Here is a 14827-nt window from a genome sequence, read left to right as displayed (position 1 = left end):
TCAAAATAAAGAAGCAACGATATAAAGTAGTAAAAAGTTGTTAAATAGAGGGTTTTACGAGGGAGCATCTTCGAAACGTCAAATGTGGTCCACTTCAAAGGGATCAGGCAAGATCAGAATCTAATCAAATAAAGAAGTAAAGAGAATTTGTCCCCCTCCCCCTCTAGAATTAGACTACCACAATTTTATTAGTTATATATATTAGGCCGGCCATAAGTTAGGATTTGGATATCAAATATCCAACCTTCACGAAACGATTAGAGAAGAGAAAAAAATAAGGCACACGATATTTGTGATGATATTCAAATATCAAGAGTTCAAATCAAACGTTTGGTGTTGAGTTTTGGCGTATTAATGACGTGGTTTTGAGTTTTACATAAATGTCGATATGTCCTTAATACAAATTAGCCTACAAAATCAAATGAACAGAACAAACAGGACATAGTAAGAAAAATCGAAGTTCTTCTAATGAAAATTTGAAGCAGGAATTGTTAGTTGACGTTGGTAATGGAAGATAAATTAATATGAGTGCTTGCGCTTACCTTAAGCAAGGAAGCGTAGAAGTGACGGTACGGATCCAAATGGAAGAGTCCAAAAATATATTCCAAGAGGACAAGTTGTTGAGTGCGCAAGTGAAGTTGAAAGGAGATGAGTATCTGCCAAAAGAATGTTTTATCACAAACCTTAGAATAGAGACCAAAGAGTACTACGATATTAAGATATTTTATAAACTTTTTTGAGAAGAAATACAGTCCATATCTTCATTTTTTTGTTATTATATTTATGTATACATATACATATATATATATATAACTAATATGGGTACAATGAAAACAGAGTGAGTGGAGAGGAATAAGAGAAGTTAAACAATGTCCAAAACAAAGGAGCAGAAGAAGCGTAAGAAAGGCGCAGATGTCGTCGATAAGATCCATCGATGAGATCTTCTCAAGATTTGGAATTTGTCCATTTTGTATTATTACCACCCAACGTTAAAAAAAAGGAGATAAAATAAACAAAATCACCTGAATATCCTTAAAAAGGTGCTGTTTTGCCCAACCTTTCTCGTGGTTAATGCATAACTTTGGGTTACATTATATCTTTTACAAATTAGAAATACAAGACTAAAAAAATAAGTTAATTTTTTTAAAAAGAATTAATGTAAAATTTTTTTTTAAAACAAAATATAATGAATAAGAAAAAAAATTCAAATATGAAAAAGAAAATTATTTTATTTCGATAGCCATGCAGTATTGACGTTTAAAAAGAAAAAAATTATGCATGCGCAAACGCATGAAATTCTTACCAAAAAGAGTGGTCTGCAAGAAAAGTAGCTGCTCAAGTTTACTTAGGTTTAAATCGACCAATCTTCTTATCCACTTGTTAGAAAAGAAGGGCAAAGCAAATATTCTTAAAAAGAAATGATTAATATTTGACTGATTCGATGACGAAAACAAACCTCATAAGGTTCGGTTCTTATGGTTTTAAAAGAATGTTTTTATGGTCACAGTGGCCTGGCTAATCCCCCATTATTAAGCCAAATTACTAATTTGTACTATATATATTGCAATCAGATATTTATCTTGTCATTGGGGGAATATAGCTTAAAGCTAAAAGCTACTAGAGAGCATCAAGACATATATATATATGTATTGCACGAGTTTGTGTCTTTCTCAACAGATGCTCAACACGAGCCAATGTAATAAAGATCACTCATCAGATCATGATTTACATTACCAAATTTGTTATAAAAGCCATGAGAACAAGAATGGCAAGAATCGGTAAAAGAAGTGTGCGATGTTGTTTCTCTTATGACTAGCTACGACTTCGACAATATTGAAAAGACATATCACTAAACAGCTAGAGCAATGAAATCAAAGAGAACTCGTACACCGATTATTTTTTTTTCCAATCAAAATGGACGGAAATGATCACAAGAAGCATCAAACATAATCTAACAATCTCATGTGTTTAAATAAGCATCGGATACTACAATCTAAATGATAAGATCTCTAGATCGCATCAACAGCCTTAAAGAGGTAAGAGAAGGTCTCAAAGCATACTACCTTAGTCTTTACTGTACGGATACGTGAAAAAAGGAAGGAAGCCACAGCCATTTGCAGTTTTTTTTTTCTATTGCATGGGCTAGGAATCTCAAGTTTCATTGGATTGTTTCACAATTGTGTACCTTCTAAGACTTTTATGTGGTTACTAAAAGAAATAGTCACTCCTAAAGTATATATTCTTCCAACTGGCTTAACCCCACACCATGCTTTTTTCCTCCTACATATATGGAGCTTCATACTCTCTCAACTAACCAAATCAACTCCTGTTTTCATCAAGTCATACATACATCTTCCTTCTTTTACACACAAACTCAGTTTCCATAATCAAAAGGCTCCTTTCGATCTTCTACTCTTGATATACTTTCGCTAAATGGCTTCCAACTCCATGAGTTCTAACGCTTCTTGGACACGTAAGGAGAACAAACTATTTGAAAGGGCTTTGGCTACATATGACCAGGACACTCCTGACCGTTGGCATAACGTTGCAAGAGCAGTTGGTGGGAAATCGGCTGAAGAAGTGAGGCGACACTATGAGCTCCTCATTAGGGATGTCAATGACATTGAGTCAGGGCGTTATCCGCATCCCAATTACCGTTCAAATGGAAACTGAAAGCATTCAGCTACTCTAAAAGGTGCATATCACCAACTATCATATGTGCATAAGAAAGCATTATCATTTTAAAGAGTAGACATGCATGCAACCTCTACTTTCTTATGTGTCTATCTTGTTTCACTGTCTACCTAGAACTGCTTTTTCAGACCAATCATGCAAGAAAATGAAGGGAAAAAAAAATCTATCTTAAAGAAACACCACTGTTTGTTTGTTTCCCATTTCTGTAAACTGTCCCAAATTATAACCGTGGGGCCAAAATGCAAATCTAGTAACAGAGAAATACAAAAGCTTATCTTGTCAAGTTCTTGAAATTGATGATTAGGCCATTATCTCCATGCCTGTTGTATTCTTATATTCATAAAAATCCATTTCCTGAATAACCTTCATTCAACTTTTGATTTGTCCTTTAGCAAATGAAAAGAAAAGTCCCACATGATGATAGCATGTTCCATAACTCTTGTTTTTACCTTTGCAAAACCTCCATTGCTTAACTCGTGTAACAAGATTATCAAGATGCCTCCTGAATTTTAATATCTACCTCATTTTACTCTTTTAACTTATCGTTTCATCTGGATTTTATATATGTATTGCAGGTTCATCTGAAACCATGGTTTGAAGACCAAGAACAAACAGAGAGCTATCAAAGTATTTTTACTTTTATTTGTGTTGAATATGTAAGAATCAACCACTTTCATGCTAATCTAAATCAATCAAAGTGAGTTTCATATGATCAAACTAATTCGTCTCGAATTTTATTCATTATCACACAAATCGTACAAAAACCTAACAAACAAGATGTAACGATCCAGAACAAGGTTTGATTCCCTTTTGCATTCACCTAGTCGTTCCGGCGCGTAGCTTGATGGATATCAAGAGAACATCGTAAAAGCAAATTAGAGAAGATACTTAATTTCTTAGACGGACCGACCAATAATGGATCCCTTGGTTCTCGTCAGATACAGGCGTCCCTTTTTGGGCAGAAACTTTCTGCATGGCATGTAATTTTGAATATTAACTTATACGAACTGGCTACATTTAACGCTGATCATAATTATTGTCCTTAACATATGTTAGCAGTAAAAGTTACGTATTATACATATATATATATATATATATATATATATATATAGTCGCAGTAAAAGTTACGTATGATTGGATAAGTGAACTGTGATGTATGTATTTGGGAATATAGAAAATGTAATAATCATACTTTATGACTGATAAGTGTTCTTTTATAATTATCTTACCCTTGTCCATTATATATATTGTCGGTAAATTTATATTTCATTATTTAGCATAAAATTCTCGGAATGACATACACTTAACTAATTTTATCTGTTGATTGACATTACTTTTGACAGAAATTTTCTAAGAAAAGAATTGCCTCAATCCCACACTCGTAATTCAAACCCTACACATATATGAAATTACGGTGTGTCACTATTCACTATGAACATATTCATCTCTCCTTTTTTTTTTTTTTTTAATTTGCGTTGACATAAAAAACTTCTAAAATATAAGAAAAAAAGAGTGATAACTTACAAAAGTAACCAAACTGAAAGTACTATAAGTTTTACGCCAAAAATAAAAGTCAAGATGAGAGGTACACCATTGAGCTATACTCTTTTGTCAATATGATTCCTCTTTAGTATTATTCGTTTGTGTCAAACAAAGATATAAGTAATAAATTTTCTCAAAGAAAATGAGGTATATATATAGCTTATTCTGTAATATTTTAGAGCACATGCTGTGTATATTCTACCTACGTCGCAAAATTGCGACCCATATGAACAATGTCGGAGATTTTTTTGTTTTTGTACCCAGAGAATTGGAATTATTCATTTCACTAGTATAATTACCATTCGAATTCGTTTAAGAGAAGAAAAAAAAATCATGTATTATATTTTCTCTAAAAAGGAGGGATCTATTCTGCAACGTTTTATTTGTGTTGTACAGCGCATGTCTTGTATATATTCCCGGCACAGAATTTCGAAAAGATAATTTTTTTGTTATACCTGATAAACATTTTACATATATAGTCCAAATGGTTAGATTTAGAAGTTAGAAATAAGAAAATTGAAAATTCTATATACTATCTCAACCCAAATATTAGGTGTATAACATTTCTATTTCAACTCCGACCTAGCTATTTTAACTTGTTTTTTTTTTCTTTCTCTTTTTTGGCAATCAGAATAGATCTTTAGCCAAATTTTATAATAGTCTCCAAGACTTATAGAAATTTAGATACTTTAGCCATTAGTAACCAATGAAAAAAGTCGACAGTGGAAATTAGTAGTTTATGAGATTGAAACCATAACTTAGACGCATAGAGAACTTTTTTTATCACTCGAACACTTGGCCAGTCACCAGTGGACCAACATTTATGGTTACCGATCATATTCACAGCACAACAATAAAAGAAATAATTCTTGGTTAGGTTTAAATTATACAGTACAATTAAGTGGATTAAATTTTTCTTAAAATATTATAAGATACTAGAATATAACGGGTAAGTTTAAACTTGTAAATTCGCAAGTACGTACGTTCGAATTATTCTTATGTGCACTAGCTCAAATAATAGTGAGTTTTTTTATAATTATCCATCGATAATATTCAGCTAAACTCAGTATTTGGTAATTATTACTACATGGAATAATATCTCTTCTTTTAAACAATTATTAAAGACCAATTACATCTTACGTAAGGTCTCTTTTTACCCATGATCTAAACAAACGGAATCGTACTAATATTTTTTTCATGGCTGAGTGGAGAACAAAATCATTTTAAATCATTTTACTCTGACACATACAATATATTTTTGAATTCAATTGGTTCGAGAAAAGTCCAGTAAATTTGCCTGTTGCCGCCATATACCAGAGCGGGTAATTGTTAGATGCGTAACACTAATATAGATTTTCATATTTGCATAACATTGTCGTGAAGATGTACTAGGTTTAGAACATGGCCTAATATTAGGCCCAATATTAATTTGGGCCCACACCTGATTTTTAATTATTCTCCAAGCAAATGAGACTTCTACGGTCAGAGATTTTGTCATTTCTTTAAAAAAATACCGTTTAAACCCTAAAAGCTTAGCCACCGTGGGGTTTATGATCGGCAAAACCCAGAAATCGACATCATTCACCATCAATTTCTCAATCTTAGAATAGGTTTTATCAAATCTCTTCACTCGAATTTGTTTTTCTTTTTTTTTCGAAAACCATGGCTGCTTCTAGATTGTGTTCCGCGGCGGCGATAGCTGCTGCGTTCACTTCAATGTCATTGAGCCAGAACCGTGCATACGCCGATTCTCGATTCCGGGTTCCCTTCTACTCTTCTTCTCCTCCTACTCCGTCAGATTCTCCGGCGAATCAATCTTCGCCGAACTCTAACAAGTCGGAGTCCAAACCAGAGCGCGATGAGCGGAAAGGGTCGGGATTTGATCCTGAGTCACTTGAGAGAGCTGCGAAAGCTCTTAGAGAGATCAATAGCTCTCCCCATTCCAAACAGGTGACGTATTGTTTCTAATTTCATCCCTGAAATTGAGGTTTAGCATCAAATGGTATTCTAACTCAAAATTAGATTTGATTTGCGGAGGATATGTGTCTTTTCGTAATTAAAAAAAGTTGGGGTTTTTTTCTTTCAATCAGGTGTTTGATCTTATGAGGAAGCAGGAGAAAACTCGATTAGCTGAATTAGCAGCAGAGAAATCTCAGAACGAGGCTGTTCAAGCACACAATGATATTGTTAGTAATCGAACTCTTCCTTGAATTTTTCAATTTTGCTGCCATTTTTTTCACAGAAACATGGGATATAATTTTGATGCAAAGTTTATAATGATCATAAGACATATTTTTAAGTTGGGAAGATATATTATGATTTGTTTTATGGGACAATTGAAATGGGCAGGACAGACAGCAGAAATTGGCTGAGGCGCAGAGAAATCTTTTGCAGACACAAGCGCAAACCAAAGCTCAAAATCTTCGATATGAGGATGAGTTGGCCAGAAAGAGACAGCAGGTTACTCTTTTTGTTTTTGTTTATCTGTTCTTGTTCGTGAGATGTAAATTCATACAAATGTTTTTGGTTTGGAAATGATGCAGACAGATCATGAAGCTCAGAGATATCATAATGTTGAACTGGTTAAGATGCAAGAGGAGTCTTCTATTAGGAAAGAGAGAGCGAGAATTTCCACAGAAGAACAGATCCAAGCTCAGCAACGGCAAACTGAGAAAGAGAGAGCTGAACTCGAGAGAGAGACGATTCGCGTCAAAGCCATGGCTGAAGCTGAAGGTCGGGCTCATGAAGCCAAACTTACTGAGGAGCAAAACAGAAGATTACTTATGGAGAGGATAAATGGTGAAAGGGAGAAGTGGCTTGCTGCAATCAACACAATGTTTGGTCACATCGAAGGTATGGCAACTGTTAAATTCAAGGAACTTTATATCTTCTTGCTTTTTATTCTGTTTTTTTTTTCCTCCTTGTGTTAACTTTCTATATGGAACTGGCAGGAGGATTCAGGACTCTATTAACCGATCGGAATAGGCTGATTATGACTGTTGGAGGGGCAACAGCATTAACTGCAGGAGTTTACACAACTCGGTATGCATCTCCTTACTAAATAAGTTATTTGGATTTTATGAAACAGTCTGATTTGACTCTAGCGATGTTAGACTCTTTTATCTCACGATGCTTTTGTGTTTAACAGTGAAGGAGCTAGAGTTACATGGGGATATATCAATAGGATGCTTGGCCAACCTTCACTTATCCGAGAATCTTCCATGGGTAGATTTCCATTGGCAGGCTCAATGTCTCAATTGAAGAACAGAATCTCAGGGGCAGCAGCTAGATCTGCAGCAGAGAAGCCGCTTGATAATGTAATTCTCCATCCTTCTTTGAAGAAGCGAATCGAACATCTCGCTAGAGCTACGACGAATACTAAATCCCATCAAGCACCATTCCGCAACATGATGTTTTATGGACCTCCTGGTACCGGTAAAACCATGGTGGCAAGGGAAATAGCTCGGAAATCGGTAAGTTATTGTGAAAGCTATGGTACTAGTTATGTTAATGGCGTCTTCAGGGGCTCTTAGACACAATTATATGCTGCAGGGTTTGGATTATGCTATGATGACAGGAGGAGATGTTGCTCCCTTGGGATCACAAGCTGTTACTAAAATCCATCAAATATTCGATTGGGCTAAGAAATCGAACAAAGGTCTACTTCTTTTTATAGATGAAGCGGATGCTTTTCTATGCGAGTAAGATATCTCTCTCTTCTTTTCTATGACAGTTAGATGGCAAAAGATTGCAGCTTTTTGTATGGGTTTAAAGAAAGATGATTCCTTTTATTTTCTTATCATGCAGGCGTAACAGCACATACATGAGCGAGGCTCAGCGTAGTGCTCTGAACGCGTTGCTCTTTCGAACTGGTGATCAATCCCGAGACATTGTTCTTGTCTTAGCTACAAACAGACCTGGAGATCTCGATAGTGCGGTTACAGACAGGATCGATGAAGTCATTGAGTTCCCACTTCCAGGTGAAGAAGAACGTTTCAAGCTTCTCAATCTCTATCTCAACAAGTACTTAAAGAAGGGTGAAGACAACAAGGAAACAAAACCCAAATGGAGTCATTTGTTTAAGAAGCTGTCACAGAAGATTACCGTTGAGGCAGACCTAACTGATAAAGTGATTGCTGAGGCTGCGAAGAAGACGGAAGGATTCTCTGGCCGTGAGATCGCAAAGCTTGTGGCTGGAGTACAAGCTGGAGTGTACGGACGTGAGGATTGCGTATTGGATTCGCAGCTTTTTAAAGAGATTGTTGAGTATAAAGTTGATGAACATCACCAGAGGATTAGGCTTGCTTCTGAAGGTTGTCAACCATTACTCTTCTCTTAGTCATTCTCTTGATGATTACATATGTTATTTACTAATTCAAAATGAAGAAATCTGAATATATATTTTTTATACTGAATTTATTCGTTTTTGTTAAATTCTATTTCTGTATCCGGGAGATAAGTCACAATGGTGATATGGCGCTTAAAATGGAAAATAAGCTGGCGAAATAACATTTTAAGCCAAAACGCATTACCTGTTTCTTTATAAATATATGTGCCTCATATTATCACGCTAATACATTCATATAATTCTGTGGAAGTTATTTCAGAAAAAGAGATTTTAATTTGTTATTAAAAAAATCTAGAAATAAATATATCATGGAGAGAAGCAAAGAAAATATAATTAAATAAATTCATGATACCCAAAATATCCAAAATACGAAGGAGAAAAAAAAACGAACGACAAACAGACTGAACAAAATAAAATTTTAAATCAAACAGGACACAACACAAGCAAAATCCTTAGTCCTTACAATAACCATATCTAAAATAATGTAAATATGGAGGATCCATATCACAAAAGCCTTTTCTTCTAGCTTCAGACTCTAGCTCTCGTTGAAGTTGTAACTTCACATGTAGTTCATGTTGCATCCCGGAATGATAACTCCATTATTATAGTAACCAAAAGATGGTCCATAGTTAGGAGAAATCATGTTTGGATTATAGTTGAATGCATTCAAATCCAACATTGTTCTTTGATCAAAATGACCAAGGCCACCATCATTACCGCGACCACCAATAATACCTGGAGTGATATTGCCAGAACTTTCTCCTAAGTAGTTCTGAGGAACATTCGTTTGAGAATATTGGGATATGTCGCTTATCAACTTCTTTTTCACATCAAGAAGAGCATGTATTAGATGGTTGGTTTGGTTCATGTCGAGTTTCTTCACGTCATTTTCATACCAGTTCCCTTTTTGCTCTCTGGTTTCTTTTATAGCATCCAAAAACTTTCTCTTACTTTTCTCACTTTCCTGTATTGCCAGCACCTGCAAAAATGAGACATGGTTTACTTGTAAGAACATTTAAATAGAATAATAATACAATCTAACTATATATACACGATCGTATCAATTTAATTTGATTTGATATCTGTAAAAAAAAAATAATAACTGTATTTTCTACGTACCTACAAAAATCATAGTAGCATATTATCAGTGTAGTTCAATGTTTGTATGTCTATGCATGTATCATTATATATTAGTGTAGGTCCATGTTTTTGTATGTACTCCATGATTAACCACACCAACTATTGCTTATATATATGTTTATGCATGGCAGAAAATATTTAGGTACGATTTTGAAATTATATAGATCCTCTCTTTTTTTCTTAAAAGGAAATTAAAATTGTATTATTACCTCAGTAAGTTTCTCGTTGAGACGTTGAATACTTTCATCAGGACGGCTTTCAACGAGTTGTAGATTGTTGTTGTTGTATTGGTGGAGAAACAGAGAATTTTGGTAACGATTTAAGAAACGGTTAACTAAATCTTTAACATTTGGATGGCCAAATGAAAAGACTTTCCCACCTGGAGAAAACACAATCATCAAAACTTTTGCACCACATAAAGTACAAAGTTCGCTAGCTTTTTTGAAAAGACCAAATCTTCTCTTTGAGAAAGTGACTTGAAGGTTGCTCTTCTTTTTCATTTTTATCATCTCAATTTTTTGACGACCTCTACCATTTCTCACCATTTTCTCAAAGTTTTTGATGAACAAAAGAAAGATTGATTGTTTAGAAATACAATAGATCTTTATATTTATAGTGGTGAATTACGTATGAGAGTTAAACATTTTAAGCCATTATAAGTAAATATATTTTGTATAAATTAATTTTTCTCATTTTAGAAAAATTTATATAATTAGCTGTATATTTCTATAGGGGATAAAATTCATGATATTGTAAAATGCAGTGTCATCATTTTAGCTGTTACATTGCACTGCAACCTGTCAAATGTATGCATGAACTCCCCACAAGAAGAAACTAAAATATTTACGAGTTTTTTTAAAAATTATGAAATGAGTTGTTAAAGGCATAATTCTATTAAAACGAGAAATATATCTACAAATTTTTTATTTTATCTATTTGTGGATATTCATATCGCCACATCATAGTTTAGATAAGATATACAGTTGTCTTTGATTAAACATATGATCGAAAATCTTTCTAAGAAAAAAAAACATATAATCAAAAATATTAAATTCAGTTTTCATAAATTTATCACAATTTATTTGCTCAAATAAAATATCAAAAAATAATAATAATTTAATGAAAATGTTAATCATTTAATTTGGCATAAGTTGTATGGAATCGGAAGCAGAACTTGAAAACAGAAGCGTGAAAACGGAAAAACAGATTTTTCAAAAAAATTAGAAATCAGGTATATATTGAAAGCGTTTATATATATCATGAAACACCTAATATAAAATAATATGAATAAATATTTTAAACTTTCCTTTCTCTAGTTTACAATCTTAAAAAAAAAAGAAAATATCATAAATTTCTTCCTAATAATGCTTCGTCTCTTCTCCTTCTAAGGTAATTAGATTGTTATAATTAGGTTTATCGTTAATTTCTTTCTTTAAATAAACAATTAGTCTAATTAGATAATATTAGAAAACAAAAACAATAAACGATAGTGATGTAATGGGCTTGAAATATATTAAATCCAACAAAATTGTTACGTGAGATGAGTTTACAATGACACGTCATTTTTTTCTTTTATAATTTTAATTGAAGTTTTATAGCAACGCTTCCAACCACGAAGAACGATTACAACTCGAAATCGTACGATTACAACTCGAAATCGTACGATTACTACTTGTGTTTCCAAACGACAAAATTTTGGAATCGCGATTTCCCAATGATATCGTAAGGTAACAATCCTGAAAATCTAAATTCTAAAATATTTAATACTGTAAAAAAATATTTAAGAAAAACTACTCCATCAGTTTCAAAATATAAGTCATTAAATTTTTAATTTATTCTTTATTATTCTACTATTTATTATGTTCACATTAATTAATTAGTTAAAAAATAGAGATCAAAGTAGAATTTTTTTCAAATATTTGTCTTGAAATCTGATAATAATTTTTATTTTGAAACAAAAAATTGATAATAAAACGATTTATATTTTGAAACGGATAAAGTATTAAAAATTCACTTAGTTCGATATTCTAAAAACAATTATTAAACTCATTTATCTTGATATTCCAAAAATAATTGTTGTACTCATTTAACCCAACATTCCAAAAACAATAGTATAACTTAGCTAAAATAAAATTTTAAAACATTGGATTGTATCCATCACTAAAATATAAAGTAAAAGTTATTTTACTGAAATTTTTAAAAAATTTACGAGTTAATAAAATAAAAGTTCACAGTTAAAAACATAAAGGTTTTAAGAATTCCTTCCAAACATCCATGTACTGGCCAGTAGTCAAAACGGTAGTCGATAAGTAGTTTTGTCCTCTTAATTTATCCGATTACGCCCACCGGGTCGGTTTCGATATGGTTAATTGGTTATTAGTAAATATTGAATGTTGAAACTTCATTGACAAGTTCATGACCTCGGAGTCAGAAGACGCCGACGCGGTAAACCCTAACCACAAGACAACACGTGGCAAATACGAGAGACATTACTTCCCAACATAATCGCCTCTTCACACGCCACGTATATATGCAATAACCACGTGTCCAACACTAAACTCTGGAAGAAAGGAATAATCTCTCTCCCCTCTATAACTATAAACTTCCATGGAGATCGGAACCATAAACAAAACGGTACAAAAACGAATCCAAAAACAAAAGTGGCAATAATGGCGGAGAAAAAAACGATGATGTTGATGATGCTTCTTATGATGGTGGTGATGCTGACGTGGCAGAAGGAATGCCATGGATGGGGTGCAGAAACAGCAGAGGATATGGTTAGAACTGAAGCAGAGCATGCCAAAAATGCTGCCGAGACCGCTAAAGAAATGGCGGGCGAGGCGGCTCATGACGCAAAGGACAAAACCGCTTCTTGGGCTGGTTGGGTTTCTGATAAAATCTCCACGTAAGTGTATTGGAAATATATATACAAAAACATGATTGTCCTCAGACGAGGCGTTATACGTTAAATAATTAGAAATGCTCATGATCCGAGAACTCTTTTTTTTTTTCCCTCTGAATCAGCGGTTTGGGAAGCAAGAAAGATGAAGCGGAAGAAGCGGTTGAATCTGCAAAGAACTACGCTTATGACAAGGCTGGGTCAGCCTATGACAATGCGGGTTATGCCAAGGACTTTGCATCCGACAAGGCCGGATCTGCTTATGATGGTGCTAACAACGCAAAACATTATGCTTATGATAAGACCGGTGATGCCAAAGACATGGCCTACGAGAAAGCCGGTCAAGCCAAGGATGTAGCCTACGACAAGGCCAGTCAAGCCAAGGACATAGCCTACGACAAGGCCGATCAAGCCAAAGACATGGCCTACGACAAAGCCGGTCAAGTCAAAGACATGGCCTACGACAAAGCCGGATCAGCCAAAGACATGGCCTACGACAAAGTCGGTCAAGCCAAGGACATGGCTTACGACAAAGCCGGATCAGCCAAGGACATGGCCTACGACAAGGCCGGTCAAGCCAAGGACATGGCATACGACAAGGTTGGATCAGCCAAGGACATGGCCTATGGAAAAGTGGGATCAGCCTCTGAGAAGGCTGGTCAAGCCAAGGACTTTGCCTATGACAAAGCAGGTCATGCAAAAGATGCTTCATATGACAAAGCGGAGGATGTGATTAGGATGGCTACGGATAAAAGCGATGAAGCTAAGGAAATGGGTTATGGAACATACGAAAGAGCTAAAGAAGGGTCCAAGAATGCTAAGGACATGGCATCTGATAAAGCTCATGACGTTAGTGAAACCGCTGGGCGCGCGATGGACTATGGCAAAGACAAAGCAACAGACGCGTACGGATTAGGGAGTGATGCAGCTGGAAAATTTGAGGATGCAGTATATAAAGTTGGGGAGAGGTATGGTGCAGCTAAGGATTCAATGTCGGAGAAAACAAAAGAAGCTTATGAGAGTGCAAAGGAAAAGGCTTCTGAGGCTGCTGGAGAGTACGGCGCGTATATGAGAGACCGTAGTGCTGAGCTTTAGAACCGGAGAATTTATATACGTATAGGGGTTGCATTTAGATTTCAAATCTTTCTTCCTGAAATAAGTATTCTTATATATATGTAAGAATGGTGGAGCTGCTCTGTTTTAGTTTCGAAAGCAGATTTTAAATTAAGGTTCTGTTTCTTAGGTATCTATCACACATGTAAGACAACCCTCTTTGACTTTAAACTTGTAAGAATTAAGTTACAAAGCCATAGAACATTATATTCGTCTGGATCCAATAAAATCTTTTATGCGAGGTAGGTTAATGATAAATGCGTTTTTATATATGTAATGATACGTTTTTTTTGGTCAAAATGTAATGATACGTTTAAAACACAACCCTTTACCGATTTCTCAAAATTACATTTAAAAATTCCACGTTATTTCCCACGTTGATTCGGGTTTGTTAATTTCTTCTTATTGCTTTGGTCAATGGTTTTCTTTCTTGATGCGTTTTTATGATGGCAAGTCCTTTAACCGTTTTGGGTAACAAGACATCCGACATTGAACTAAGCCCAAACCGGTTCACATTCGAATCGGTCATAACCGGAGGCGAACCGGATACCACCAAAGCCTTAACCATGTTCCCATACAACTCCGCAATCTTGAACGCCACAGCGCCACCGTAGCTAAACCCGACTGGGACAAACTTATCCACGCCAAGGATACGCATAGCCTTAACCAAACACTCGGCTTGAAACTCCGGTAGGCGGTAGCCAGACTGGTTTATCTGTGTAGGACCCACCGAAGAAGAGCAAGTCCAGTATATAAACAGAGTATCTCTTTGATAACAAACGAACCTGTAACGCCCACGTCATCACTCCGTCGCCAAAATTCATAAAAAGTTTACGATACTTTGCATTGTTTTAAAAAACCAACGCAAAAGCAAAGCCCATAATTATACTTCCATGGGGCAAATGAAATTGGAAGAATGGAAATTCGGGAAAAACAAAAAAAAAGAAGCAAAGCACATAATTATAGAAGAAAAGAGGCCCAAATGTGCTGCATCATTAGGCCTTCCCATATCATTTTATGTCCTGCGTGAAGAACAAAAAAAAAAAACTCGAGAAAGAGCTAAAAGCCTAAAGGGTTATGTGAACGAGGAG

The 14827-nt window shown here is 34.8% G+C and overlaps 5 protein-coding genes across 5 annotated transcripts; 4 read left to right on the top strand and 1 right to left on the bottom strand.

Annotated features, from left to right (window-relative positions):
• Window positions 1-524: 524 nt before the first annotated feature.
• LOC18028465 lies at window positions 525-1007 on the top strand. The gene is given in 3 exon segments (XM_006411925.2): window positions 525-710; window positions 712-865; window positions 868-1007. Coding segments are annotated over 3 exon segments (480 nt in total).
• A 1311-nt stretch (window positions 1008-2318) lies between these two features.
• Window positions 2319-3415, top strand: LOC18028464 (protein RADIALIS-like 3). Its single transcript, XM_006411924.2, has 2 exons — window positions 2319-2695; window positions 3270-3415. The coding sequence occupies exon 1, from the start codon at window positions 2434-2436 to the stop codon at window positions 2671-2673; it is 240 nt and encodes a 79-aa protein (XP_006411987.1). The 5' UTR covers window positions 2319-2433; the 3' UTR covers window positions 2674-2695; window positions 3270-3415.
• A 2373-nt stretch (window positions 3416-5788) lies between these two features.
• LOC18028463 (ATPase family AAA domain-containing protein 3C) lies at window positions 5789-8645 on the top strand. The gene is made up of 8 exons (XM_006411923.2): window positions 5789-6186; window positions 6327-6422; window positions 6586-6696; window positions 6780-7089; window positions 7188-7278; window positions 7385-7709; window positions 7789-7937; window positions 8044-8645. Exons 1-8 carry the CDS (start codon window positions 5899-5901, stop codon window positions 8573-8575), a joined length of 1902 nt encoding a protein of 633 aa, XP_006411986.1. The 5' UTR covers window positions 5789-5898; the 3' UTR covers window positions 8576-8645.
• Window positions 8646-9143: 498 nt separating this feature from the next.
• LOC18028462 (agamous-like MADS-box protein AGL62) lies at window positions 9144-10269 on the bottom strand. Its single transcript, XM_006411922.1, has 2 exons — window positions 9934-10269; window positions 9144-9563 (listed from the first exon to the last, which is right to left on the bottom strand). Exons 1-2 carry the CDS (start codon window positions 10267-10269, stop codon window positions 9144-9146), a joined length of 756 nt encoding a protein of 251 aa, XP_006411985.1.
• Window positions 10270-12390: 2121 nt separating this feature from the next.
• LOC18028461 (embryonic protein DC-8) lies at window positions 12391-13925 on the top strand. Its single transcript, XM_006411921.2, has 2 exons — window positions 12391-12629; window positions 12749-13925. Exons 1-2 carry the CDS (start codon window positions 12394-12396, stop codon window positions 13716-13718), a joined length of 1206 nt encoding a protein of 401 aa, XP_006411984.2. The 5' UTR covers window positions 12391-12393; the 3' UTR covers window positions 13719-13925.
• Window positions 13926-14827: the final 902 nt, after the last annotated feature.

This window comes from Eutrema salsugineum, unplaced genomic scaffold (assembly GCF_000478725.1).
Source record: "Eutrema salsugineum unplaced genomic scaffold, Eutsalg1_0 scaffold_1, whole genome shotgun sequence".
Lineage (NCBI taxonomy): Eukaryota > Viridiplantae > Streptophyta > Magnoliopsida > Brassicales > Brassicaceae > Eutrema > Eutrema salsugineum.
This window is presented reverse-complemented; position numbering and strand designations above follow the sequence as displayed.